This window comes from Meles meles, chromosome 15, assembly GCF_922984935.1.
Source record: "Meles meles chromosome 15, mMelMel3.1 paternal haplotype, whole genome shotgun sequence".
Taxonomy (NCBI): Eukaryota; Metazoa; Chordata; class Mammalia; order Carnivora; family Mustelidae; genus Meles; species Meles meles.
The window spans coordinates 52,871,846-52,896,304 of NC_060080.1; the positions used below are offsets into that span (position 1 = coordinate 52,871,846).

Here is a 24,459-nt window from a genome sequence, read left to right on the forward strand (position 1 = left end):
TGTTGTTTGAGGTAATAGTGATTTTTGTAATCCCTCTAAAAATGAAAATTGAAAGTCAAAATCATAGACCTGGCACAGCAGCTGGACACAGAAGACAGCGATGAAGGATTAGATAGATACAGACATACACATACATGTATAAATACATATTCATACACACATATATTTTTTAAATTATTATTTTTTCCAGCAAAGACAAATACACCTGTGCTGAATTTAGGCATCATACAGGATCTTTGAGTTAAAGAGAAAGAAACTCTGGAACCCACACTTTTTCAAAGAGAAGTTTTGCTTCAGCAGGCTTTTCTTGCTTGTCTACTACCTAATTTCTGTTGTTCTCTGCTAACAACCTCAGTTTGCAAGTTGACGAGCTGGTCCAGCATTGACTATTGGAGGAATAACTGGTATTATAAAAAATAGGTTGGGCAGACTCCCTACTTGGAAACATTTCTGTTTTCCTCTGCTTACTCCCTCAGAAAAGAATTGAGGAGGTGCGGGGGGAGGGGGAAAGGTGGAACTAGATCCTACAGACCAGACCAGTGATTCTGAAGCTTGGCTGCACATCAGAGACAACACACAGGCTTTCTAAAACACAATATAGTTGCGGCCTAGACTTTCTCGTAGGATAGATCTGCAGGGATTGCACTCTTGACCATTTCCTGAAGCAATTTTTTTTGTAGTCAACTGGGCTCTATGCCTCTAACCAAAACGGTGCTGGTCTCCCATGAATTTTCCCCAGCCTGTGGTGAAATAAGAAAAATTAAGACCACAGAGTGTTTTCCATCAAGTTAAATTTATTCAATTTAAAGAATTGTCTTTTGCATTGAATTGAGGCCTACCTGTGTTTTTTGGTGTTGAAAATATCCTTTTATAATCGATGAAAATATCCTTTTATAAAACGATGTTGATAGGATATTTTTTATCATCCTTACTTAGTTTTTAAAAATTGTAACTCTGTGTTATCTTCAAAATAGTTATAAAATTTACTGGCCTGTGAAATCCTGAAGATCAAGTACCTCTGATCTAATCATTCTGAGAAATTGTTTTTAAAATGCTTTGGAATACAAGTTTTAGAAGGTCTAAAACCTTTGCCTATATGAATTTCAGAATTTAGAATTGTTCAATTTTTAGAGAGATGCTTTCTGTGTGTGTTATGTAATGCCCCCATGGTCTGTTGCAGCAGCCTTAGTCACACACATTAGTATTTCTGAGCAAAACGGGAGTATTCATGCTAAGTGGGATAAATGCAGGCTATATCTAGCTTCACATCAATTCAAGTTTTAATGTCATCTGAGTTTTGACATAAAGCATATGGAAAATTTTTAGTTTTTAAAGCTTTGTAGATGCTTGGAATTGTGCATAAGGGATTATATACATGTTTGGGGATCTGCTTCCTCATCCTAAAAGGACTAGCAAGCTTCAAATTAAATGGAGCTTTGTATGTTTATGGTAGAGAACACAATTTATTTTTATTTAAATGCACCAGCATGTGGTATGACCTTGTTCATAGTTTCCTTCCAAAGACCTAGTCCTTTTGTAGAATAGAATTTTTCTTCAGCCTGGTTCCCCCACTTCCATTAGCAATATCTGAGAAAATTTCGAGTTTTATATCGTAAGCATTCTGGGGCTAAAGTGGGAAGTATAAGAGGGTAAGGTAGTAGCTAAGAGCCTGAGCTTTAGGAACAGAAGACCTAAACTTAAGCCCCAATTCTGGCTCTTACTACATTATCCCTTAGGCAAGGTATCTAATAAATTTCTGAATGGTGGAGAATCCATTTGAAAAGCAGGGATAATGTCAGCACCTACCTCATAGAATCTTGTGAATATTGAAGAGAGAAAGTGAAGTACTTAGAAAAGCTGTTATTTTATTCTTATCTTTTCCCCTTGTATTTGGGTAGACTACCTGTTTCCTCTTTGTAACTTAATTGTCCTATGGTGCCCTTTTTCTCCCTTAGACATCTGGGTAAACTTTTTTCAAGTACTTTCCCAGTTCACAACTGACTTCTGTTCTGCCTCTGTAATTTAGGCATCAAATCCTACCTCTTCAATTGTTCCCACACCAAAAAATCCATCAGCTCCTAAGCTTTATATGGCCCTAGAAGTTTGCTGAACATTGAAAGTCTTAGAGTGGAGACCACATTATGCAGGGTAAGGCCTCCCACTCTCTGAAATGTACCACTCTTGACTCATTTTTTTCTTCTTTGTTGTGTTCCAGCACTGTGTCCCCCTTAGTCCCCCTAGGGAAACATTCCCCTCTCTCCTGTGGAGCAATTCTCTTACTCTGGTCCTTCAAGGACTCTCCTTCTACCCCAAATTAATTTTCAAGGACTTTCCTCACCCAAAATGATACCATTCCTGAAAAGTCTTGTAGTAAAGACAGTTTTCTTAATCTCATTACATATGTATTTAGAGTGGTTGGCTCCTTTCTTCCCACTTTGCTGGGGCAGACAATCCTTTTTTCCAAAAATATATCAGATTAAATGAGCACGTGGTCCCTTTTGGTGATACCTATTGAGAATCCATGATATGGATTTCTTCCAGTTTAGATAATTGCACTGTGGCAAGCTTTTATGCCTACTCATGAGGAGACTATTATAGCCACCTGGTGTTACTAAATGCTAAAATAGTAAACAAGAACGTATAAAAATACTTCCTAGAATAGAAATAAGAATTTTTTCCACCTCAGGAGTAATTTAACCTGTCAAAAACAGATTCCTGAGTTATGTTGTCACTGGCTATGGGGAATATCTGTAACACTCAAGGAAGAATGCTCAACCATGGATCATAGTGCCTAAGGGCTTCTCCTAAGGTAGCCCTTCCTAGGAAATGAGATTTAGAATACAGCACTCTGAAAATGGCACTTAGTCAACAAATTATGTATTGAGGAACTGGTGGGCACACAGCATGCTAAAAGCTGTAAAGACTTGATGATTCTTGCCCTCAAGAAACTTCTGAGGTTATAAATAGATTGGTCTCAAAACAGATGAATAATAATCACTCAAGTATAGGTATAATCAAATGTGAAATGGTGGAGGTACGGAGAGACTGTAGGCAGAGATTGTATTCAGGTTTCTACAGTGGCATGTCTGTATTACTATGCAGTTAAAAGTCAAGTAAAAGTGGCATCAGATTAGTCTAAGACATTTAAAGTCCTTTATCTTGGGGGCGCCTGGGTGGCTCAGTGGGTTAAAGCCTCAGCCTTCAGCTCAGATCATGATCCCAGGGTCCTGGGATCGAGCCCCGCTTGGAGCTCTCTGCTCAGCAGGGAGCCTGCTTCCTCCTCTCTCTCTGCCTGCCTCTCTGCCTACTTGTGATCTCTGTCTGTCAAATAAATAAATAAAATAAATAAATAAAGTCCTTTATTTTGTGATTGGGAAAAGTTACACCTATTTCATTTGTAATAATTTGCCCATAATAATGTTTTCAATTAGCGTAATCTGCTAAAGTCTTCAGTTTGCATTGTTTCTGCTATTAATAGCATATATCCCTCTGGAGCTGGTTATGGAGAAGTCAGCGTCCCTGTGATGACCACCATTTGATGTTATTCTGGGAAGAAAATTGATGGCCTTTACCCGGGGAAGGAGAACTTGAGGGTAGACCTCTGGGGTACAGAGAGCTTACCACTGATGTAGGCAAGTAGGTAGGCAAGTCTGTTGATTCTACCTTAGAAGTGAGTTTAAATGTTTTATGGAGTGCATTTTATATCTGTTTCATACATTTCTAGTAGGATAATATCACAGGCATCCTTGAGGCATTGTTTCTAGAAGTTAGTGGGTCATTAATAGGTGCCAGATTAAAAATGTAATAAATGAATAATAAAGGCAATTAATTGATTAGGGAAATGCTTGGTAGTTAAAAAATGGGTCTTCTCAGAGAAATGAATTCACTTGACTGTGTTTTGGGGCTCTTCGTTTGTTTTTTTGAAGAGCATTCACTAATTTGGGAGCTGCTGATGTAGGAATTAGGGTATTGGGATTTGGATTATTCCATATAGAATTTGCAACTTTATTGGAGGAATTATTCTTAGTCTTTAGTCTTTCTATACTTGTAATAACCTATGGCAGTTAACAGGCAAAAATACAAATGTTGGGTGTTTGCTTGGACCTAACAAATTGTAATGTCTGAAACGTATGATGCAGAAAAGCTTCCAGGTGAGTCTAATGTTCAGACTAGAGATTGAGAACTACTGGATAGAATTCAGTAGTTCTAGAGATACTGAATTCTAGAGAGATTGAGAACTACTGAAAAAGAACAGAGATTGAGAACTACTGAATAAGAATATGCCTTCTGGATATTTGCTGACTGCATTCTTAATCCTGTTTAAGTATGCTAATAAGCTTTTGAAAGCATCTTGTCAGCTTCTAATTGCAGGTTAAGTTTTCTGCATGCTTAACAGGCACATTGACATTCTATTTGTAAGCCGTTTTCTTGCATCAAAGGGGAGATAACTATTGGAGCATTTATGTACTGAGGTCAGCATAGGAAAGCTTAGCAAGGTGACTACTTACTTATTTTTTGTTAAAGTTTGTGCAGCTTCTCCAAGAACAATGAATTGGAAATAGAAGGGACAAGATCATTCTAATTAGAGGTTGACTTGGAACCTGTTTTTTAACCACCATGTACATATTCTACATGTTCTTCCCACCTCACTCCCCCCACAAAGCTCAACTACTCATCCTGCTTCTTTCCACCTGGATCATCCACCAAATAATGGGGGGAAACCGATGGGTTTATTTACTTAGTAGAAGAAGGCTTTGTTGAACAAGGAAACAGAGAAACTATTTTAGTGCAAAGTATAACATGGTATTCAAAAATATGTTCTACGTGAATTTAAAAGGCTTTATGAAACTATTTCTTGTACTGTTTATGTATCTTTAAAATAAAATACACATACTCACATGCACTCACAACCCTGCAAAAAATTAGAAAAAGAAACCCAGAAAGTTGGAGTTTGGTAGGTTTATCCATCAACTGTGCAAGTAGGGAGACTTATACTTGGGGAATGAAAGGGAGCAAATTTAGTCACCCCAAGATAGCCCTTTGGCATCTTAGTTATTTCAAGCTGTTTATTTTTAAGAAACTGCAGATCCAAAAGAAGCTCTGAAAACTGAGTAGAGACATTTACTTTTATAAGGGAAATCTCTATTTGTTGTAGTTTCCCTTAGTACCAGGAAGAAGGGGGATAACTCTAAATCTCTAGGAACTATTATTAGTGGAGAAGGGATGGACTTAAATCTGTATAACAACCTTATCCCTGTTTACTGTGCTTTTCTTGTAGAATTCCATAACTGACTTTCCACCGCCAACATTTTCTTTTGTCTTTAGCTGGAGGTGGTATTTAAGGCGACGCCTTTAGGCATTTTGGTGAGTTACTGAGTTTTCCTGGGTCTCTTCCATATCTACAAGAGGTATATATATTAAATTTTTTATTTTCTCCTACTAATCTGTCTCATATCAGTTTGATTCTTAGACCAGTTAGAAGAACCTTGATAGGTAAAAAAAATTTTTTCCTCCCCAACAAGGGCCTAAGCATTCTTGCCACCAGGGAAGTAAAATATCCTGCCATGGAGTAAGGATGTTTCATATGCCTTTGTGATGGATAAAATCTCTTTCCTGATGCTTTTCTTCTCTCAGCTCTGTCTACATGCTCATCTTGTAACTATCTATTACTAATTAAGAATCCCTGGCATTTAGATTTTGAATCAGGGAATGTATTAACTATTCAAAAAATGAACAGTTAAGTATACCTTCCTGGCCTACACAATCAGTCATTCCTTCTTTCTCCAGTTTCTGTAGCTTCTCCCTCTCCACTAAACCATTTCTATGAACATTTAAACAATCTCTAGACTCCCTAGTCATTGAAAATAGTTTCCAGGGATCTCTCACCCCCTAGTTTCTGTCCATTTCTTTCCCTTTCCTCAGCAGCTAGACTCCTTGAAGGAGTTATCAAATATTTCCTGTCACATACAACTCACACGCCCTCCATTTGGCTTTCTTCCTTATTTCTGTTCATGGAAACTGCTCTCATTAAGGTTATCAGAGATTTCCAGGGTCCTAAATTGTATGGATGTTCCTCACCTTCCTCTTGACCTTTCAGAAGCCTTCGAAACACTCACATTACTGGATTTATTAGTTTCCTATGGTTGTTTCAACAAATTACTGCAAACCGGTAGTTTAAACCAACATAAATGCATTCTCTTGCAGTTCTGGAGGCCAGGAGTAAAAAAATACAGGTGTCATCCAGACTGTACTCCCTCTGGAGGCTTTAGGAGAGGGAAAATCTGTTCTTTGCTTCTTTAGCTTCTGGTGGCTGTAGGCATTCCTTAACTTGTGGCCACATCACTCCAATCTCCACCTCCATGGTCATATTGCCTCCTTCTCTTCTCTGCTTTTCTTTAAGGACACTTGTCATTGGATTTAGGGCCTACTGGGATAATCCAGGATGATGTACTTATCTCAGTGTTCTTTATTTAGCCACATCTACAAAGACCCTCTTTCAAATAAGGTGGCCTCACAGGTTCTAGGGATTCGGATGTGGACATATCTTTTGGGGAGCTACCATTCAACTCATTATATGGAGTTCTATCTTCCCTTGATTCCTTTGATACCATACTCTTCTTCTGGTTTCCTTCTTAACTCTATTGCTTCTTCTCACTTTCCTTTTCTGTATTCTCCTCCTTTTCTACCTGACTTTTGAAAATGTTCATATGCATCAGATCCTCTTCTCATCTTACTTGGATCCTCTTCTCATCTTACTTTGCCCTTTCTCTCTAAGTAATATCTTCTAACCCCATGATTTCTATAACCATTTATATAAACAACCACTCCAAATTTCTTTATTTAGCCAGAACTTTCCTATTCTTGATGCATATAGATAACCTACTTAACATAGTCACTTGAGTGTTTCAGAGGCTTCACAAATTTAACATATCCAAAATAGAACACATCACCCCTTTTATCCCCCACTCCTTATCACCACCCAAGAAAAGTTTGCCCTTCCCACAGAATTCCTTAGCTCAGTGAATGACATTACCATCCATCTAGTTGCTTGTGCCAAAGTTATCCTTGATATTTCCCTCACTCTGTCTCCCCACATCCATCACCAAAAACAACCTACAGTAGTTTCAGAATCTGCCTACTCTCTTCTTACTGCCATTACCTTAGTCTTAACCAGCCACCATTTTTCCATCTGGATTTGTGCATTAGCTCCCATTATCCACTGTCAGTCTCTCCAATCCATTTTCCATATGGCAGCCAGAGTGGTTTCAAAATATAAATCGAATCATATCACTGTGCTGCTGGATACCCTTTTTGAAGGCTTTTATTGCTTTTAAGATAAAATTTTAAATCTTTCATGTAGCCTCTAATGTCCTGCATGATCTGGCCCCATCTGTCTTAGCAACTTCATCTCTCTTCCTTTCCATCTTCCTTTGACCATTCAACTGTATGCATCCCTACCTTCTTGTGTTTCCTGAGAGTTCCTTCCTGCCTCTGAATCTATCCACATGTGTTTTCCTCATTGGGAAGGAAGATATTTTCCTTGGTCCAAGGTTCTTCTGGCTGGACTAAGAATTAAATTCACATGAGGCAGATAACAGGTGAAATTAAAATTAGTTTCATATATATGGGAATCCACACAGACAAGAAATTCCAAAGACAGTTGGGTGACTTGAAGCTTATATGACATCCTGAGTAAGAGTCTGAGAATGCAAAGGGGAGGAAGACCTTTAGCACAATAGGGAGAAGAGATATTTTGGAAACAAAGGTTGCCCTGTTATACAGAAAAATTTCTTAGGTAAAGAGGAATCTTTGTTAGTAGCTCTCTTCCTGGTACAGGCTCTTCTTTCCAATGTAAATTTAGGCAACTGAGGGGGAGGTAAAGAGCTTTTCCTGAATCTGCTGCATTTCAGCTGCTTTTATCTCAAAATAATCTTTATGCCAAAGTGGCCCATCTTGGGGTTCTTACACTTGGCCCATACACCCTCTTCTCCCTATTGCTAGCTAACTTATGTTCTTTAGGTATCAAAAAAAGTGTTGTTTGCTCACGGAAACGTTTGCTAACCATCCCCCCACTCTCAGACTTGATTAGGTCCCTCCCACCATCCCCATTGTTTTCTAGATTTACTTTGGCTTTTATAACATGGATCATAATTATCCTTAATTATTTGTCTCTTTCCTGACAGAATGTGAATACCAACAGGGCAAGGACTATTTACGCTGTCAAAGCACCAGTCAAGTACAGTGTCTAGGGTAAATAGGCACCTGATATTAATGAATAAGTGCGTCTAATGACCTGAATGGACCAAACCAGAATCTAGTACCATGTATTTAAGCTAAAATAACATTTTAAACTGTTATTCACAATATTTAATTTTAAAATGGTATTAACCAGACTGAACTAAGTTCACAAAACTATAGGAAACAGAATAGTAGAGACTAGTTTTTATAGCAATTGCTCAATAGACTTTTTCCAGATAATTCAGCCAAAAGTACCAAGTATTTTTCAGAGTCAAGCTGTTAACATAGGCACAATCCAGGTTTATAGCTTCTAAAAAAATCTCAGGTTCAAAGAATAGCTAGTTTCTAGTATGAGCACATTAGATTTAAGAGCTGTGGGTATTCAAAGTGTTAAACTGATGAAGCATGTATTGTAGATGTCCTAGGCACATTAAAAGTCCCAAAGTTCTTAATAGTTGGGAACTGAGGCCCCTATTTCAAGCCCAATATTTTAGACAGGAACTCTTGATCCCTGTAAAGTGCTAAATCAAATAAATGCCTAGCAGGCCTTAGCACCCCTATTTTGACTCTCTGCCAGCTACATGCTTTCCCATCTTAATCCAAATGACAAGTCTTATTTTTCATTTTCAGGATATTTGCCAAGTAAGAGAGAAACTGAGGTAGAGAGGGGCAATAAATTTCAAAGAGTTCTCAGATTTCATAGTGTAATATAGAGGCACGCCAGATATAAACTCTTTCATCTGTTGTTGATGTTTAATTCTTGAGGAACTTCTCAAGCCATGACCTACTTCAAACTGCACACCTGTTCTCTAGATAGATAAGAGGAAAGAAGTGACAACTGATGGTTTGTATGGCGGAACTAGTTGTCATTGTTTATCGAATGCCTGTATTTATTGCCATGTGACAACTTACTGCAAAGCTTAGCAGGTTAAAACAGCAAACATTTATTATCTCACAGTTTTTGTGGGTCAGGAATCTGGGAGCAGCTTAGCTGGGTATGCTTCTACCTCAGAGCCTTTTACGAAGTTCCAGTCAAGTTGTCACTTGGGATGGCTGTCTCATCTGAAGCCTTGACTGGGGAAAGATGAATTAAGCTCACTCACATGGTTGTTAACAGGATTCAATTCCTTGTCACGTGAGCCTCTCCATAACATAGCTGACAACATGGCAGCCATTCTGATTTGTGATCCTACTTATGTACCCAGGCATTTCCCCCATCTCTGGAAGCTTTGAGGGTATTTTCTTTGGCCCCACTACACTAGGATGACACATAATATACTTTGATGTGGGTGAAGATCAAGTGAAATAATGAACATCAAATGTCAAAATAGGATAGTTGGGGAAATGCTAGGTACTTAGAGGGCAGGTGTAGTGGATGGTGAACATAGAGAGGAGCTGGGAACAGGAAGAAAATGTTACATGAAACTCTTGAGGCAGGAAACTCAGGGATGTTATGGGCAGTGGTCCTGTCTTACCTGGTGTTTTCCCTGAGTTGGAAGGCATTCCCCAAATGCCTTACTTAGGAGTTACCACTATCCAGCAAAATCTCCCCATTCCCACCCCACTACTAAAGTCTAGGGGCACATTAAACACCAGTGTATTGTCACCCAGTGGGCCCACAAACCAGTGTTATTCTTGAGCTAACCCAGCAACTCAAGTTGCTTAACCCTTGAATCTGGTACCCTCTTTGGTCTTACATATAGCACTAGCTTAATTTTGTTTTGTTTTGTTTAGAATGAAGTCGGACAGATTACGTACCTGAAGTCAGAGCATAGATACGAAAGTACTAGGGACAACTGGGTGGCTCATTTAGTTAAGCATCAGCCTTCTGCTCAGGTCATGCTCCCAGGGTCCTGGGATTGAGTCTGACATCGGGCTCCTTGCTCAGCAAGAAGCCTGCTTCTCCCTCTGCTTGCCACTTCCCCTGCTTGCACGCGCTCTCTTTGTGTCTTTGACAAATAAATAAAATCTTTAAAAAAATAAATTGTTAAACATTATACAAATTAAGTTGTTGGATTGCTTCTATTTAGGGTAACCTCAGCTTTCCAATTGTGTAGAAAACACAGGTAGAATGGTATAAACTGCACATCAACACTGTATATAGCCTGCTGAGAACCACTTTCCTGGTATTAACAGTCCCATATGTCAGTGTTTTCAACTTCTCCCAAATGTTTGCATTAAATTGGGTAACGTCCCCATGTTGGGATTATGGTATATTTCCATTCCCTTTCTCATGAACGACAGCATCCTGTGGCTTGCTCTTGGCGCTCTACCTCACTCTGGAATTAGACGGGTTATTCTATACTTTGTTTGTCTGCCTTCTCTTTTCCCTATGGTCATGTGCACTAGGATTTATTTTTCAGGCAGAGGCAGATATTCTAGAAAACTGAATACTGGTTCTCTCTGGGTGATTTCCATACTGATGGGGAGAAATCGCTGTGCTGGTTGTGACCAACTGCCAAATCAGTCTTTGGAGATATAATTCTGTTTAACCTGCTACCCAGCAAGGGTCAGGTCCTTTAAGAGTCTCTGGGCTTAGGTATACCCTACTTAGTCATGCAGTTGCCCTGGCATTTAGAGCAGGCTTGCTTCTGTCATCATTATGTTGCAAATGGAGGTGGTAAAATTAAAGAACTGGTTTCCTACCTTCTTTAGGCTTATAGAATTATTATTATATAGCAGTATTTGGAGTAATCATTGATTTCTTTTGTCTCTATTTAAAATGTGTTAAACCAATATGTTTTATACTAGGTATGCCCTATTTAAACCAGTAGTGAATTAAATGGGTTTTGTCAATAAATGAAATTCTTTTTGAAATATCAATGAGTTGGTTTTTCATCTAATTCTTCACTCATCACAATTCTACCTTGTCCTTTTTTTCCCCCTACCTTGTCTTTTAAGAAGATCAGATTTTCTAATGTTCGTAACAGGTTAGGAAATTGAAAGAACTTTAAAGGGGAGTAAGCAATAATTTTTTAGTGTACCCAGAAGCAGAGAAAGAAGACTTTTTCATGAATGTTGCCAAGATGGAAATGAGTGAGGAAAAAAATTGTTAAAGAAAACTTAAAGATGCCCCAAGGAGGAGAGAGGAAGAGATGGAATTGAGATTGAGATTATAAACCTCCATCTTGCTTTTCACAAGTCGAAAATCTAAGTGGAAAGAGAAAAATTATACAATTTTGAATTATGAAACAGAGTAGTTAAGTAGTATGAACTCCAAGCTCGCAGGTACAGGAACATAGAGGAGGAAAGCAGTGAGTAAAGACTACAGTGATTTTTGAAGAATGGCTAAGATTTAAATCAAGAACAGAAAAAAGACACATTCCAGATGATAGCAAACATATCAGTGTGAATTTGGAAGCCAAGGGTAAGCAATTTAAAAAGTATATATGTACTTTAAAAAGACAATAGATAGGCAGACACTCACACAAGATATAGACAGAAATTAAGGCCAGCAGAAACTGCCATCAAAAAAATTAAGCAAACAAAACAAATATAGTATTTTTAATTTGTAAGTTCTTTTATGAAAAATAAAAATTGTGACGAATATAATAAAAGTCCTTATAGCAGATAAAGAAAAGATACATACCCTGTGACAAATATAATAAAAGTCCTTATAGCAGATAAAGAAAAGATACATACCCTGATAGAAAAATGGTCAAAATACTTCAGCAGAAAAATGACAAGATAAGAACTCAAATGACCAGTAAGTATTATCTCAAAATATTCATTCTTGGTAAAAATCACAGAAATGGAAATATAAACCATATACGACAATTTTTCTCTTAGGAGATTGGCAATGTTTTAACAGACAATAATAATAATACTCAGTGCAGAGGAATAGGCACTGATATCCTACTGGTGGGAATTTAAATTCTCATAGCAATGTGGTAATAAATCAAGAGCCTTAACAAAAGCAAACATAGTTTCCAATATAGCAGTTCAGTTTCTAGGATTATCCTAAGGAAAACATTGAAAAAGATGAACATGAGAAGTTCATCTATTCTTTATAACATGGAAATATTGGAAATACTCCAAAAGACAATATGGTGGTATTAACACAGAAATGAGAAAAAGCAAATGATAGAGCATCCATACTCTTAAGGATGGATGCTTGGGGGGATGTGTGTGTGTGTGTGTGTGTGTGTGTGTGTCCATGTGTCTGCATACACATAGGGGAAGTCAGAAAGGTTATATACATTACATTATTATTAGTATTTAACTCTGAGTAGTTGAGTCACTCTGGTAACCTTAATTTTCTTCTTTTTGTTTATCAATACAATGAACATGTATTATTTTTTGAAAAATGTTTTATAGAAAAACAGCTTGAAAATCAGAATAAGGGGCAGTCACTCACAGTGTTCATTAAGAATGCATTTCCTCGGGGCATCTGGGTGGCTCAGTTGTTAAGTGTCTCTGGCTCAGGTTATGATCCCAGGGTCCTGGGATCCAGCCCCGCATCAGGCTTCCTGCTTGGCAGGATGCCTGCTTCTCCCTCCCCCACTTCCTTGCTTGTGTTCTCTCTCTCTCTCTTTTCCTGTGTCTCTCTATGTCAAATAAAGTCTTTAAAAAAAAAAAAAAGAGTGCATTTCCTCTACCTATTCCTTACCATTAAGGAGGCCATGTGACCCTGATTAGGTTCTAGAACCTGCAAAAAATGGACTTGAAAAGATCTCCTCCTCCCACTTGCCTAGGATGGCTAACTGAGCCTGGACTTTCTTTTTTCTTTTAACTCATAAGAATTCTACATCTGTTTAGTTGATAACTGCAGAATATGGTTGGTTTTCTAACAGTTACAGACCAATAGTTTCTGTTCATCTATAGTTAGAATTTTAACTTAGAACTTCAGAAGCTTCTGGAAGAATCTGGATGTTCCAGGTTTTCATTTCCTTGATCCTTTCTTTTGGTTCTGTTTAGGTTCTGTCATAATGAATGGATCCAGTGTAGCAAATACATCACCTAATGTGAAATCCAAAGAAGATCAGGGATTAAATGGGCACGATGAGAAGGAAAACCCATTTGCAGAGTACATGTGGATGGAGAACGAAGAAGATTTCAACAGACAGGTAAAGAAAGAAGTGGAGGGCTAAGACGCATGTATCTCAACAGCTATATTTTACCATCCATCTGTAACAAAAGAAATGAGTCTGATGGCTTGAGAATACTTTAAGAATGCATGGAGGCCTGATCTGGGCTGACCAAGAAGCCCCTTTAGCTGGTTAGACATCAGAGTAGGGTACTTTGGAGGAAGATACTGATCTTTTCCATCACATTGTTGCAAGAGAATCTCATGCCATGGTGATGTGGTATAGACCTGGGGAACAGCAGCTGTGTGCAGACGGGCCAGCCTGCCACATTCCCCACGTGGGAATGCGGGGACTGGCAGAATGTACGTCTGAGATGGACAAGTGTGTTAGGTGGGGAAAGGCTAGAGAGTCTGAACAAAGAATCAGCAGTAATCCATTGTCCTGCATCTCTGTGACATTAATAGCTCAAGGTGGGCACTCCAGGTAGACAGTGATGTGGCAACCACATGGTTCTCCAGTGGTGTTTCTCTGCCTCTGCCAGGGCATTGATCATCTGAATAACTGAAGGGTAACTGGAATTCTAGGCACTGGGAAAGGGGGAGAGCTAAAGGCCAAAGAAGGGATCTCCTTTTAACCAAGTGATGCCCAAGCGTTCACATCCATCAGGGAGGACATTACATGATGAATAGTTCCGTGGCCATTGCCAGCATGGGAGACAGGAAATGCGCTTTTAACTGAACAGCCTGGTGCTCTGGGAACAAGGAAACAAGTTTAGCAGGGTGGCCAGCAATTCCGCTCCCCCCCAACCCCTTAAGCCCACTGTGTCATAATTTGTGTGACTGGCGCACAGATCATGCTTGCAGCCACATCACTGAGCCCAGGTAACCATTTCTGTGGGTTGTACCTGTGAATCAAGGTAGATTTAATAAGGAGGAGCCCACTGTCATGCTCTTGGGTAGAGGCAAGGCAGATCTTGAGCAGTCATGTTAAATCTGATGCCTTGGAAATATTTTGTGGTGGTTGTTACTATAAGTACTTCTTAACTATCTAATTTGCTTGAGATCAATGTGGCTTATTGTAATGTTGAAGACTATTTTTACATCTTGTGCTACTGGTGACTTTTGAATTCATGAATAAGTGTAGGGGCTAGTTTGGGTGATGATGATGATTATTATTATTTCGATTTTACTTTATTTTATTGACAGAGAGAGACACAGGAGGAGAAGGAACACAAGCAGGGGAAGTGGGAGGGGGAGAAGCAGGCTTCCCAACAAGCAGGGGGCCCGATGCGGGGCTCGCTTCCAGGACACTGGGATCGTGACCTGAGCCAAAGGCAGACACTTAACAACTGAGTTCCCCTGGGTGATTATTTTTACTTGACTTCCCCTCTCATGGTGATGCTAGTGAGCTATGAATCTGTCCACCACTAGCCTGTAGGAAAGGGATGGCCAGATGTGAAGCCGAGGGCCTGTTAAAACCACACTTAATCTGCAGCCTGGACCGTTCTCTTTAGGAAGAGTTAATGATGTCTGCAAAGAAGTGTATAATATCCTAGATCATAGTGCTCTAGTTTAGGGCAATCTTTAAGTAACACAGAGCTGTTTAAATATTCATATTTTTCCTTGTTTTGGAAGGATACCTACATTGATGACATCATTTTCTGCTGGTTTGCCAAAAAGTGTTCTTTATATCTTTCTTAGGTTCTGAAAGTATTTTTTTCCTTTAGGGGCCTCATTACCAGAAAAGAGGGCCAGAAGCTGAGAGTTGATTTTGATTTAATCTCCACTCTCCAGGTAGCAGTCTAGTTCTGTAATTCCTGTGCCTTTTTCATACTTGCAAAATGAGAAATTTAAGAAGTGTGGCTTCTGAACAAGATTGAGAAAAGAATCTTAAGCTTTAAAATGATTTTCTGTAAGTGCCATCTGGATGGAACGTGTCTTTGTCACATAGAGATGTTGGAAGAGATGTGAAGGCCTAGACTTCCTGCTCTTCTGACGGACTGTTTCCTTAGTCTTTTTGTGGATGGAATTTGGTTGAAAAATCTTAAATTTGTATTATCTCTAGCCAGTCATTTGAAGCATCTTAACTCTTAGTAGACAACATTATTCTGAACCTCAGACTAATAATCTCTGAAAGAAAGAGGTAGGAAACTGGAAGGGGCAAGTCATACTGGGACAGTAAGTGTGAGCTCCTCGCCTTTGCTTGCTAGGTGGAGGAGGAACTGCAGGAGCAAGACTTCTTAGACCGCTGCTTCCAGGAGATGCTGGATGAAGAAGACCAAGAGTGGTTCATTCCCTCACGGGACCTGCCTCAGGCCATGGGACAGTTGCAGCAGCAGTTAAATGGACTGTCCGTCGGTGATGGTCATGATTCTGAAGATATTTTGGTAAGAGATATACGTAGTTGCACTTGAGACATAGTGAAAAGAATATGGGATTCGGAGTGACAGACTTCCTTTCTGGCCCCCTTACTTTGGGCAAGTCTCTGGCCCTTGTTTCTTCACCCATCATCCCATGGGCTTTGATAAGAGCGTGCATGGAAGACGCCTTGCACCACGCATTGCAATGGGGCAGCATCACCAGCTTTCATTTCCCACAGTGGGCCTTTCAAAGTAGAATTGGGATCAAGGATAAGAATTTGAACACAGAAGAGGTCTGGTTTCAAATGATCACTTGCTGCTGTTCTTTCCTTTTACTGTTCCTCAAATCTGTATTTATAGTTTTGAATGGTGCAGTTTTGGAAGGAGCATTCTCCTAAGAGGCCATCTTCCACTTAAAATTAGAAGACTGGATAAACCAATTTCCTGCCTTTCGTGTTTACTTAAAGTCAGAACTCTGTGAGTGACTTAGTTCTCACAGAACTCACGTTCCAGATGACTGTGCCCTGCGGTTTGCTCAGGTTTTGGACATTCACTAGAGGGTTGATGACCCAAAGAGAATACAGCGAGGTGGGAAATAAAGGGACTGTGGCCACCAAACTGCTTTGGCGGAATACTCAGATTCTCAGCGCGTTAAGGTACTCAGTGAACTAAAAAATTCTTTTTGGAGTCAGACTTTCAGGCCTCTAATGAAAGCATCATGAGGCAAACAGGAGTCTAGAGCAGGAAGGAGAAAATGAGGTTGGTCAAGGCTTAGTACGTCAGGAGCCACTGAGAGAAGCCTGGCAATAGCAACCAGAGCTTTTTTCCCTCTTGGTGGGTGAGAGGAAGGTGCTGGTAATAATGGAAGCAAGGAGTAAACAGCTTTTAAAGTGGGATTTATTATCTCTTGGTTCTTCTTTCAGAGCAAAAGTAATCTGAACCCGGATGCCAAGGAATTTATTCCAGGAGTGAAGTACTGAGCTGACAGAAAGCTTTGAGGAGAACTTGTATGTCCCCACACCGTGGGTTAGCGCTGCACAAAGAGGCAGAGTGGAAGAAGGGGGTGGGGCGGGCGAGGGGTGCACAGTGGGGAAGGGGGATAGTGGTTTAACTTGACACTGTGACTGGAGTAACTAATGTGCTCAGTCTTACTCTATAAGCCTCTGAGTCTCTGAGTATTTCTCTTTTGTTCTACTGACTTTGGTTTGGAGCAGTTTCCTATCATTATTATTGTTATTAGCTTTTTGAGTTAAGAAAATCGCAGTCTTTTTTTCCCTTCATCAGGAATGTTCTGCTGTGTGTGTTTAAACAAAATAAGCTGATCAAGAAAATATGGGTGTTTAAGAATGCCCTTCTCACCCTACTGTACACTTACTGAGGGCAATGTTCATTGCCTGGAGAATTACTTACTGAGTCTGCTAAGCTGGATGAGAAGAGGTACGAGTGGAAGAAGGAGGTGTTGCAAATTAGGGTTCGCAGCCCAGCTCCCCTGACCCCGAGGGCTTTCCCGTGATGAAGCAGATTACCATGGCCTGCCAAGCCGGCGTGTCCTTGCCTGGAACCCCATTCAAGAAAACCCAGACTTCAAAGACTGGTTTCTGGTTACACTTCTGACGGTTCATGAAAGTTACAAACCAGCATTGGTGGGCTGTGACAGTGATTGCCATGGGGGTCACTCTGTCACTGCTGGCCTGTTCTTAAGTCTCTGCTTACAGCCACCATCAAAGTCATTATTCATTATTTGTGAGGTCAAAGAGCTCTAGGGTGGGTTTGTCACTTTATCCCTCATGGCATCTAGTCCCCTGTCTCCTTTCCATCCCAACCCTGTTCTGTTTTTGAGAAGAGATATTGTTACCAAAGGGGAAGGAGAGGCATGCTGTGCTGGCCATCAGCTTCACTCTGAAGTAGCCAACCCTGAATCCTATTAATTGTGTCTTAAGAGTATTTTGGCAATTTTTTTTGCCAGCTCCATGAAGACTTGGTCCTCCTGGTATCTTCCCTTAGTAAATTATTCCCAGTGATTTTTCCCAAGTAAACATATTTTTCAGGACACCAGCAAGAAGCTCAGTTTATAATTTGGATGCTTCTCCCCACCTTACAGATTTCTGCAAAAGAACTCAAAAAAAGCCTGGGAGAGTGAGTCCTGCTTGACCATGTGACCATGTGACCCACTGGGACAGTTTCAGTAATTATAAAAATTTGCTGTTGCCATATACCCAGCTCTACGGGTTTTCTAGGTTGAGCTCTTTGGGTATATTCCTTTTGTTTTTCCTGACTGTAAATCAGCTGATACTCATAAGGGATTAAACTGGGGACCAGAAGGTGCCTTTGTGTGATAAGAATATATGTGGCAGAGTCAGGTCTAAAGGAGACCATGTATAGTCCTGGCTGTTCTCCTAGGATGGGGGTTTGCAGAGGCCTGAGGGGGACAGTGGCTTCTGTATGACTGCTGCTGTGTTGTGTCAGGCTATCAGGAAAAGACCATGTAATGAAATAAAGTCTGAGTAAATTCAGTATGTGGATATGGGACAGAGGTTGGAAGGAAAGGACCGGTGTCTAGAAAGCTTAGGAATTTCTCCCTTTTCTTTCTTTTTTTTTTTTTTAAGATTTTATTTATTTATTTGACAGAGAGAGAGATCACAAGTAGGCAGAGAGGCAGGCAGAGAGAGAGGAGGAAGCAGGCTCCCCGCGGAGCAGAGAGCCCGATGCGGGGCTCGATCCCAGGACCCTGAGATCATGACCTGAGCCGAAGGCAGCCGCTTAATCCACTGAGCCACCCAGGTGCCCCTCTCCCTTTTCTTAGGTACTCCCTCGTTGACTTTTTGAACAGCCACAGGCTAATGTCAGATTTAAAATAAGAACCCACATCTCTTTCTCATTTGAAGTCTATAGGATGGCATCGTTTAAAGAATGGCCTTCCCTGTTAGGACACATGTCAGAGGAGAGTAGCTTAAGGAGCTCCTATTGCTAGGTGTGCACATTAATTCCCAAAGCCTCTACCTCAAGGGAATGGAACATTTAACTCGTTTCCAGGGAGGACTATGAATAAAGAAACTAGTTTATTGCACCTTCTGCTTTCTTAAAGATTTATTTATTTATTTATTTGACAAAGACACAGCGAGAGAGGGAACACAAGCAAGGGCAGTGGGAGAGAGAGAAGCAGGCTTCCCGCGGAGCAGGGAGCCCAGTGCGGGGCTCGATCCCAGAGCTCTGGGTTCATGACCTGAGCCGAAGGCAGACGCTTAACGAGCTGAGCCACCCAGGCACTGGGGTCATCACCTCTAATAGGGAGAGAGTCTTGGAAGTGCAGGAATAAAGAGGTCTGTCTGTCCCAGGGGCTCTGTTTCCTCCTCCTGTTAGCTTGTCCGAGCTCAGAGTCCTGAAGGTTGCGCAGGGAATATATTGAGACTGCAGAAAGAGTCATTTTCTAGAACGTGGGCATCTCCGTCAGAAAGATACAAATGATTGTAGTGTGGCTCCCAGTCTGGAGAATCCTATAGGGATCTGGATGGAGCCGTTTCTTCATCTTGAAGAAGGCTTGCTCTCCTGACCAGGATCGGCTGAGATGTTGGGTACAGTGCAAAGGGCTTGTCTGTCTGCTTTGGAGTTCCATTTTGGATATCAGTCTGGGGTTTCACCAGGCTGATTTCGTCCGGAATAAGAGAACTTCCTGCCAGATGAGCAGCAGAACCTGAGGGCTGGACCTTCCAGTCCCATTCAGACCTGAGAGTCTGCTGGCTCTAGGAGCAGGAAGCAGCTAGCAGCACGACTCTTTTCTTAGCCAGTCGGCTTGCGCTGCAGACAGTTTCTCTCTGTAGCCCAGCTGTTTTCTCCATTCTTTGTGTGTTGTGAAGCGGGAGCACAGTTGTTACCCAGATCATAGGCTCAGCTAGAGAGTTTGCCAGCTCCTCATTAGAAAAAGCGGGGAGGGGCGCCTGGGTGGCTCAGTGGGTTAAAGCCTCTGCCTTCGGCTCAGGTCGTGGTCCCAGGGTCCTGGGATCGAGCCCCACGTCAGGCTCTCTGCTCCGCGGGGAGCCTGCTTCCTCCTCTCTCTCTGCCTGCCTCTCTGCCCAGTTGTGATTTCTCTCTGTCAAATAAATAAAATATTTAAAGAAAAAGAAAAAGCGGGAGGTCTTGTTGGACCTTCGCTGAGGAAAGACTGGGGGCCCCTGTCTCCGACCTTTCTTCCGTAGAAACCAATCTGGGTACATGCCCTCTGGGCACCTTGACCCTTTAAGGGCGAGACAGGTATTTATAAGTGGTTATTTTGATGTTGAATTTGAGCCACCACTCTGTTTAAACTTGTTCGGTTGGCAAACTGGAAGTTTGAGAATGTGTATAGCAATAGTGTGTGTGTTCTCTGTAAGTGCCAATTCTGGCTGGGCCCAGGGTAGAGTTTCTCAGTGACTGGTTTCTGAGTTTTGTGATTGTTGGACTCTAAAACTCCAAGATGCAAATTATTTTATCTCTTACTTTTCAAGAGAAAAAAAAAAAAAAGTCAAGGAAAGGCCTTTTCAGCTTCTCCAGGTCTTTGAACCGCAGGAGAAAACTTGACAGCTACAGCCCAGGCCTGAGCACCTGCAGCTGTGGGGCCCTACGCATTTCTGACTGCAGCTGTGGACTTTTGGGGTCACGTGTGGTCAAACCAAGACAGATTGTTAAGGGAGAGGCAGGACTTCAGTTTTCAAAGTCAAAACAGCTGGAATCTCTTTAATTAAGGTTATAACACTAACTATGGCTTTAAAAATATTTTTAGGGAAATACTAAGCAGGATTTTTTTAATTGTGTATTGTCCTACCGTCAGTTTTGTCTTGATTTGGGGGAGGCTAGGGAGTAAGGAGGTCATTACAATACTCTAGCAATTCTAGATGTCAGGAAAGTTGTGCGAAGGAGCTGAAGGAAACCGTCGGCTGAATCCTCTCGTGTTAGTGCTGTTGCAGACCCCACGTCGAAACCTCGGGTGCCCAGCAATCGACCCTGCTGTGATTGGAGAGGAGAGATGAGCTTCGATAAGGGTCCCAGTATCACAGGTTAATAATGGTTCTTGGTTTAGACAATGTTTAGGTATGGGAAAGAGCAAACACCTCACAAATTCAACCAAGAATTGGGCATGGCCACCTGTTGGGGAAGACTCTGTATCCCCAGCCCCTCTCCCCTGGAATAATGCATTCATTTGGGAAATGAGTGGCGAGATTGACCCAGTCCTGTGGGCATTGGGAAACTCTAAGTTATTTACTAGAAAATAGTACAGTGTTTTCACCCTATAACTTGATGCTAAGTGATAATCCCGCCCTATTGATTGAGCCTTCGGAAATGTTCAATGCTTGATGTGTGGTTTGGGAAGCAGGGATTTTTTTTTTAACAACTTTATTGAGGCATATTTTACATATAAAATTCACCCATTTCAAGTGTACATTTCAGTTATTTTAGTAAGTTTCCTGAGTGGTAAGGCCATAACCATACTCAGTTTTAGACATTTCCCATCCCACACCATGAGATCCTTCGTGTCCATTTACGTGATAATCCCCGCTCCCAGCTCTGGGCAACCACTTATCTTTCTGTCTCTACAAATTTCCCTTTTCTGGGCATCATATCAGTGGAATCCCACAAACTGTGGTCTCTTTTGGCTGGCTTTTCCCCTTAGCATATTTCTGAGTTTTATCCCTGAGCTATAACTTGTGTTGGTAGTTTATTCTTTTAGAGCACTCAGTAGTGTTCCACTGATGGATAGGCTACATTTTGTCAGCAAGGAATCTTGTAAACTTGGACTTCGGCCCTCTGTGGTCTAAATAGAACCCTCAAACCAGGGGACTCCTGGGCGAGCTGCTGCGAGTGTCCCAGGAACGACTCCTCAGAACCAGCTGTCATCAGAGGCTCTGTGCGAGGAGCCGAGACTGCTGCAGAAATTTTTATCATTTTGCAACTTTGTTTTTATAAGGAATTCTTGTGCTGTCTACACAACAGGACTTTTGAAGCATCTGGTAATTTAATGAGTCTGTTTTGAGTGGACACAAAAGGGAAGCCATCCGTACCCTGTTGGCTATTTTACCCTCCAGAACTGGATGGAGGGGAATCACTGGACTTCTGGATACAGTATTGTCTCCATTACAAAGCTGAACACGTATTAAAGATTGTGCTGCCTTTGCTGGATGGATTTGGAGAGAAGGACAGCCAGCAGAGAAGGTCGAGGGGAGAAAGGGAGTGGAGCCTGTGGGACGAGAAGCCCCCGAGGGCCTGTGTGTGTCTTGCCGGTCGGCCAGCGCGGATGGCGGCCCACAGTGGCTTATGCCTCCAGTGGGCCTACGTCTTGACGTTCGACTTTGATCCCTGTTTCACAAGTGTTTAACAGCTATTTTTGTTCCCTTTTTCTCCTCTGAATACACATGATGTGGTAGTTATTAATATGTCTTTGGGGGAAGGGCAGGGCTTTTAAATCGAAGAAAATGATTTTCATAAAAATAGCAAAAATGGGGGGAAAGTTACTTTTTAAGAATTTTGCTATATAAACCAAATGGCAGCTGTGGAAAAAAGTCTCAATAAAATGAGAATAAAATGCATTTACTTGCCAGCAGTGCTACTGTTTTTCTTATGGTTGGGTGATTGTGTGTGTGGTGTGTTTTTGTGAGAGATTTTTTTTTTTTTTTAAGATTTATTTATTTGAGAAGGGGCTGGAGGGGTCAGAGGGAGAGGGAGCGAGAAGCTCAGGCAGACTCCCTGCTTAGCACAGAGCCTGATACGGGCCTTGGTCTCATAACCCGGAGATCATGACCTAAGCTGAAACCAAGAGACTGGGCCACCCAGGCACCCCTCATGAGAGATTTCTGTCTCAAGATGGATCATGGTTTTAGCTGCATCATTTTCCATTCTAAATAGTGTTACAAAGTGGTAAAAGCATTGGTTTGGAAGCCGCAGGCCTGAGTGAATCCCATCTCCAGCACTTTCTTAGTGCCTTCAGCCTGCACCTCAGTTTATCTATAAAGACACGGCTCCTCCCTCCTAGGACTGCTGTGTAAATTAGACTGAATTTTATTCCAAAATACTGCCCGGCACAAGTAAGGTGCTTAATGCATAGTGGCAGTAATGTGCACAATCATGTGTACAGCTTTGAACAAAGGTCGTTAACAGGAAATCCTTGGACTTGGAAGGAAATTGGATAGCTGTTATCTTCTGGCTTCAGGGGAAAATGACTCCTATCCGGAAAACAAGGAAAGGTTCTGAATCTGCCTTTCAACTACTACACAAGGTCGAGAGCCTTCTAAGTACCAAACACTGTCCTAGGTACCCAGGCTACTGGGTTAACAAGCGGGCATCATCCATTCTGTTTGGGGGTATGTTTGGTAATTCATTATTTATTCGGTTTACACCTAGCTTGAACCTCCCAGGGATTCTCGGAGGGACTTTATCATATGGCAGAAAGATCATGGGACCAGACCATGGCCTGTGCATTTTGCTTTGAGTGCTATTATTTCTTCGCTGCCTTCCGAAAACCGGGAGCGGGGGGGAGCTGAGCAGACTTGCCTGTGGAGAGCTTTCTGAGATACTCTAGTTATGTATACACAAGGTCTGGACTATTCACATCCTTGAAGACGTGTGTCTTACTCATTCACTTAAAACATTTCATTAACCTTCCCTGAAGTACAATACATTACAGAAAAGCAGATATTGTAAATAGGCAGTTCTATAAATTTATGCCAACTTCTCAGTTGGGATAAGGTACTCATTTTTAATCCTCAGAGCACCCTTTACAGCCGTATGACATTCTGTGTTTGCTGAATGGGTGTGACAGATGAGGAAGGTGTGCTGTTCATGAAATCACCGGTGGATTATTAAAGCAGCGTTGGCTTCGAGTCCAGTTCTTGTTCTAAGCTCTTGCCTCTGTCACAAAGCTCATCTCTGATGCCTTGATAGGATGGAATCCCATTAATTGCTCCTTTTATCCAGAAAGTTTAAGTGAAAGGGGGAGAAACTCATCAAAAATGACTTGGGACTTTCGACACCACAACCTCTGGTAACAGAGCCTTACTAACTGGAAAGTAAGCCATTTCATCACATCTCTGGCTAAAGGAACTAGGAACACATTGGATCTTGTACACTTTTATATTATTTTTTAAAATGATTTATTTATGAAAGAGAGACAGTGCGTGCTCAAGTTGGGGGAGCGGCAGAGGCAAAGGGAGAGAATCCCAAACAGACCCCCAGTGAGTGCAGAGCCCGGATGCGGGACTCAATCCCATAATCCTGAGATCATGACCCAAGCAGAAATCACAAGTTGGGCTCTCACTAAATGAGCCACCCTGGCACCCCACTTTTTTTTTTTTTTTTCTCAACTCATATGTATTTAATACTTACGTACCAGGACTAAGGAAATCAAAATATGCTCCTTGCTCAGCTCTCCCACTGGGATAGTAGAGCCTCGACAATGGTAAGGAAGAGAGATGGCCATATTCTTGAAGAATATTAACTCTTTGTTTATATTCTATGTATAAACTGTCCACCAATGAGATTTTAGACTCTAAATCCAAAATACGGCTTGTTCCTGGTCCCAGGATCACGTAAAAAAACTTCTCCAGGGGCGCCTGGTGGTGCAGTTGGTTAGGTGCTCAAGTCCTTTTGTGGCTCAGGTTGTGATCTCAGGGTCGAGATCAAGCCCCACATCGGGCTCTGCACTAAGCATGAAGTCTGAGATTTTCTCTCTCCCCCACCCACCCCCCGCTCCTACTCAAGCATTCTCTAAAATAAATAAATAAATCTTAAAACAAAACAAAATACCTTCAAAGTTCCCTGCACATTAATAAGTGTTCTTAGGACCACGAGATGTAGCAAAGACCCCTCCTC

The 24,459-nt window shown here is 41.3% G+C and overlaps 1 protein-coding gene across 3 annotated transcripts in view; it reads left to right on the forward strand.

The window, feature by feature from the left end:
• The window catches only part of PAIP2B (poly(A) binding protein interacting protein 2B), a 40,438-nt gene that overhangs the window by 12,159 nt on the left and 3,820 nt on the right, over positions 1–24,459 (forward strand). The window contains exons 1-4 of one of the 3 annotated variants that reach the window (XM_045979250.1): positions 13,205–13,304; positions 14,992–15,058; positions 15,475–15,651; positions 16,548–16,631. In XM_045979250.1, coding sequence (XP_045835206.1) covers positions 13,231–13,304; positions 14,992–15,058; positions 15,475–15,651; positions 16,548–16,604 — 375 coding nt within the window. In that variant the 5' untranslated portion in view covers positions 13,205–13,230 and the 3' untranslated portion in view covers positions 16,605–16,631. Of the gene's footprint in view, positions 1–13,155; positions 13,305–14,991; positions 15,059–15,474; positions 15,652–16,547; positions 18,259–24,459 lie in introns of those variants that run through there. The other 2 variants (XM_045979248.1, XM_045979251.1) reach the window with 2 other exon arrangements.